At 61.9% G+C, this 4,693-nt stretch overlaps 1 protein-coding gene across 1 annotated transcript in view; it reads left to right on the forward strand.

Annotated features, from left to right (window-relative positions):
* The window catches only part of ACSF3 (acyl-CoA synthetase family member 3), a 65,622-nt gene extending 61,691 nt beyond the window's left edge, over positions 1-3,931 (forward strand). Inside the window, exons 8-9 of the mRNA XM_009889484.1 lie at positions 566-677; positions 3,814-3,931. Coding sequence (XP_009887786.1) covers positions 566-677; positions 3,814-3,931 — 230 coding nt within the window. The remainder of the gene's footprint in view (positions 1-565; positions 678-3,813) is intronic.
* Positions 3,932-4,693: the final 762 nt, after the last annotated feature.

The raw sequence follows: 4,693 nt of genomic DNA on the forward strand, positions 1-4,693 counted from the left end.
GCAGACGTGAGGCTGCCCGAGGGCTCGTGCCTGGAGGCTGTTTCCCAGCGTTCCCAGTAGCGAGGCTGGGCCCGAGCGAGCGGAGAGCAGGCTGCATTTAAAGCCTGCCATTACTTGTCTCTTGGGGCTGAAGCGGTGAAGCCTGCGGCCGGGTGCCGAGTCAGCAGCAGCTCTCATCTGATTTTGAAAATGAGACTATAATTAAATCTGTCCTGCCCTTGTGCGTGACCCTCTGCGAGGGGATGGAAGCGGTGCCCCCGGCTCCACACCACTCCGTACATGGTATTCCTCCCCGTTCAATCTAAATTGCTGAAACCCTGGAGCTTCCTGCATTTTCCCGGGTGAAAAGCTCTGTTCTTGGAAATTTTGTCAGCACAAAAGCCCCCGGTGTTTTCCCATACCAGCACCCCACGGCATCTTCCTCCACGCGCTGCTCTTCCCTGCGCACCGCTGCTGCTGGCACCTGCCGGCGGCGCTGAGCCCCTCTTTCTACCCCATTCTCTGGCCCCCAAAATTGCTCAAGTTTCTCAGGCCGAGTCCCTCCGCTCTCTCTCTCTCTCTGCAGACGTGGCTGTGATCGGGCCTCCGGACATGGTCTGGGGCCAGCGGGTCAGCGCTGTCGTGCAGCTGCACAAGGGGAAGATGCTCTCCGTGAAAGACCTGAAGGAATGGGCCAGGTAAGATGCCGCAGGGCACTGCGGCGCACGGCGAGCGGTGCGGCAGGGCTGGTGTGGACAGCAGACGGGCTCGAAGCCTGCAGCATCCTCCTCGGGGACGTGTCAGAGGAGGGGTGAAGGGGCGGCCGGCAGCGACATAGTCCCTCAGGCTCTGGGCATGGAGAAAAGACTGCAGCTCCAACCAGGAGGTCGCCGAGCACATGAGATAATGGTAATAAATGGGCGTCTCTCCCCAAAAGTACCTTTGACAAATGACCTGTGCGGCGCGGCCAAGCCGGGGCAGGAGGTCCCTGTAGCCGGCGGTGCTGCCGGCAGCCCTGAGCTCGGCCACCGGCAGAGAGCACAGCCCAGAGCAGGCACCAGGGCAGGGGGAGCTCCGTGTTTTCCCCAGCAGCGAGAACATTTGCTCAGCTTTTCCCCAGTGCTGCTGCAATAGCTCCTTGCTTGCCTTCCTACCCGCTGGAAGCCAGCCCAGCCCAGTCCCCAGTTAGTCCCAGAGACCTCTCCCATTGGAGTTTGGAGGTGTGTGGGGGGGTGGACATCATTGCTCACGGGCCTTGCACGGTGTCACCGCGCTACCGGTGAGCGTGGCACACAGCAGGCGCCTGCCGTCCTGCAAGGTTTCGGTGTGGAAACCCGCACCTCCTCTTTCAAATCGGTCAGAGAGCGGCCAGCACCGAGGTTTCGGGCATCAGCCACAGGAGCGTAAGCAGGCGGGAGCCAGGAAGCAGAATCACCAGGTTTATCACTAATATTCCATTAGCAAAATATTTAATAGCGGATTCTTTCTTTTCCTGGCAACTCCCTCCTTCGGGCTGCGGATATTTTTGGCGAGGCTGGCGCTATTTTGCAAGTGGCAGGAGCACTTGTTTCATCAGGGGCTGCGCAGCAGCCAATTAAAGATTTCCCCTGGATCTGCAAAAATCACAGTTGGGGGACTGCGATTTAGCAAATGCGAGGAAGACGCTAGCTGGCCGGCTGCTGCTCTGATTAAACAGTTACGTAGCGGGGGGAAGAGAAGCAAACAAAGAAACCAAAGCCGCACGGGTGGCTGCTGGGGCAGAGGGGCCAAGACCTTGCCAGGGTATCTCTCCTGCTGCTGTGCACAGGTTAACCCTCTGGCTGCTGATCCTCTGGGACTCCTGCTCCTCCCAGGGCAGCCCATGGCCGTCAGCACTTTTTGCTTGGTTTTACTGATGTCCTCTTGCAAGCTGGGATGTCCCTTCTCGGCCAGACTCAGCCCGTGCTGGTCAGTACAGGGTCTGGTGCTCTGGGGGTTCTCCATCCAGGAGATGGCCTCAGCATGGGGCAGGAGCGATGGAGAGCAGAGCAGGGAGATCTTCACCATACCGCGCGGTGGTTGCTCATCCCTAAGCCTCCTGGCAGGGACGTCGGTGTCCCCAGCACATCCCTTTGTCTGCCACCCATGATGTGCTGCTCCGGGGCTCCCCGCCACAGGGCTGCGCTCAGCCCCCCGGGTGCTCCCCTGCCTGTCCCCCTCCCAGCGTGTCCCCCTTGTCCCTGCACGTCTCTTCCCACCGCCATCCCCGGCTCCGTGGGCAGACACAATGCTGTTCTGCCCGCACAGAAACAGAAGCCCCCGGAGGGTCGGAGAGGCCACCCAGGCTCCTCCAGGGATGCTGCTCCCTGCCCAGCGCTGGCTCCAGGCATCGCTCCGGCTCCCCCCTCCCACACCTCTCCCCCTCGCCCTGTCTCTCCCCTTTATTTTTTATGTCACTTACGTTCGTTCGGCCCTTTTTCTTCGCACACCCTGGCAGGAGACACATGTCCCTCTTCAGAGTGATTCATTTCGCGGCTTTCGCCTCCAATCCCGCTTCCCGGCGACAGGCGCCATCCCGAGTTAGAGGCGTCCATATGGCAGGGGGTGCTGGTGGCAGTTGGGGGGGTGGTAAAGGAGGGGGGGAAGCCAGGACGCCGCCGGAGCTGGGCACGGCCCCAGGTTGGTGACACACAGGCGGCAGAAGGCAGGAGAGCCCCCCCTCCGCGCTCTGCAAAGGGCACGGGGGACGATGCTCGGTGCTCAGACTCCCTCCCGCAGCGGGAAGACCCCCTGCGGGTCAGAGCATGTGGCTACGAGTCACTGGCAAGTCACCGGGGAGGTGGCCCACCTGTGGTCCTTGGGGAGTGGCACCAGGACACATTGAGGGGGGGGGTGTCCAGCATCCATCACATCATTGCGCTCTCTTCCCCTCCTAACGAGGAGGATCGATGGGTCCGCATCAGGGGTTCTACCTCTGGCTCGCTTACCGAAGGCTCTCCGTGCCCCCTCCCGAGGGGTGGGAGGGGGGTTTGGGGTGCTGGTGGGGCGCATCATACTCAAGGGGTGCGGCGTGGCAGGGTTGGCAGCCAAAGGTGACCCAGCGCAGGCAGTGCCCTCACCGACGGGGCTGAACGCGACCGGCAGAACCGGGTACCCGTAACGGGGTCCACGGGCAGCCCCAAACACAGCAAGCGATGTGCCGGGTCACCGGGGAGCACAGGCAGGAGTGAAACAGGGGTGGAGATGAGCTATGGTGTAGGACCACGGTCCTCCCAGGAGACAGGGGCAAGGACAGGGCTGGAGATGAGCTCCGCACCTCCGAGGGGTCCCTGCAGGGACCAGCTGCTGGCAACACAGGGCTGAGGTCCCTGTGGAGACAGGTTGGGAGCGGGCACCCCACAGCACAGCTCAGGAGGGGGCTGGAGACCAGGGCTGAGCCTAAAATGAGCTCCCGGGGTGTAGGTAGGGCTGATGGGGGCTGCGGGTGCCCCCAGGACAGCTCATCCCGCAGGGGGGCTGCTCTTCAGCCCTCCTTCTTCTGCTGCAGCACAGAAACGCGTGACCAGTGAACGGTGAGCCCAGCCAGCCCTTCCACTCTCTCAGGGTCTGCGGTGAGCCCTTAGGAGAAAGCCGGGGCACGTTCTCCAGGGCAAACCAAAGCCACTCGCCTGTGCTCCCGCTGCCTGCAGGGCCACGGCGGCACACCATGACGGGCTGCAGGGTGCGGGGTCCTGGAGTAAATCCTCACCCCAGATCCAGCGGCGTTTGCGAGGTCTTGGGGACAGGCTCCGTAGCGTGGAGGGGGTGGAAGCGCTGGTCTGTCGGCCGTTAACGGACTGCGCCTCTGCGTTGCAGGGAGACCATGGCACCGTACACCATCCCGACCGAGCTGATCGTGGTGGAGGAGATCCCGCGCAACCAGATGGGAAAAGTCAACAAGAAGGAACTCCTGCAGCGCTTTTACCCAGCCTAGAGCACGGCCTCAGGACCGAGGAGCCCGGGGGGGGGGGTGTTTGGTCCTCCACTGCATCCGTTGTCTCTCTACAACGGCACTGACGAGGTACCAGCAGCGATTGGTCCGAGTTCGCTGCAGTCTGGTCCATGAATAAAGTCCAATAAAAGCAGGATTCATCCCACACGGTCTCCTCTTTGGCTGAACTGAGCCGGAGCTGCAGGGCCACCACCTCCCTTGAGCAGGAGCTGTTTGCAGGAGGCTCAGGGCAGCCCTGGGTCTACAAGGGAAGCGTGGGATGACCGCTGAGGGGTCCCTGGCCAGGAGCATCCCCCATGCCAGCGCTGGCAGCAGGCACGTGCTGGCCAAAATTGCTCTATTTAGCCCCCATGCAGGTGGTGGGAGGCAGGTGGAAAGCAGACACCGCAAACACCTCCGCATCCACCCCGAGCCGGTCCCAGCAGCAGCTGCTCAGAGGCAGACAAGCCCCACTCAGCCCCGTGACGCCAACCCACAAAAGCCACTACTGCCTGGGTGGGGAGAGCTGCCCCAGCATCCCCACCTTGCCTTCATCCACCTCTCTGGGTGCTCATCCCCACTCCCCTTATAGCTCTGCCTCCGGCCACCTGCAACTCATCACCAGGTGAAATTGCTCTTTAGATTAACCCCCTGGTTTCAGCCAGCTGTGGTGATGCCCGGTAATTTTGCCTCCTCTCCGGCCTTTCCCACGGACTCGTCAACTTTCCCCGTAGTTTGGTTTATAGAGAGGGAGAGCCCAGAGAC

Source organism: Charadrius vociferus, unplaced genomic scaffold (genome assembly GCF_000708025.1).
Source record: "Charadrius vociferus isolate BGI_N301 unplaced genomic scaffold, ASM70802v2 scaffold1897, whole genome shotgun sequence".
NCBI lineage: Eukaryota > Metazoa > Chordata > Aves > Charadriiformes > Charadriidae > Charadrius > Charadrius vociferus.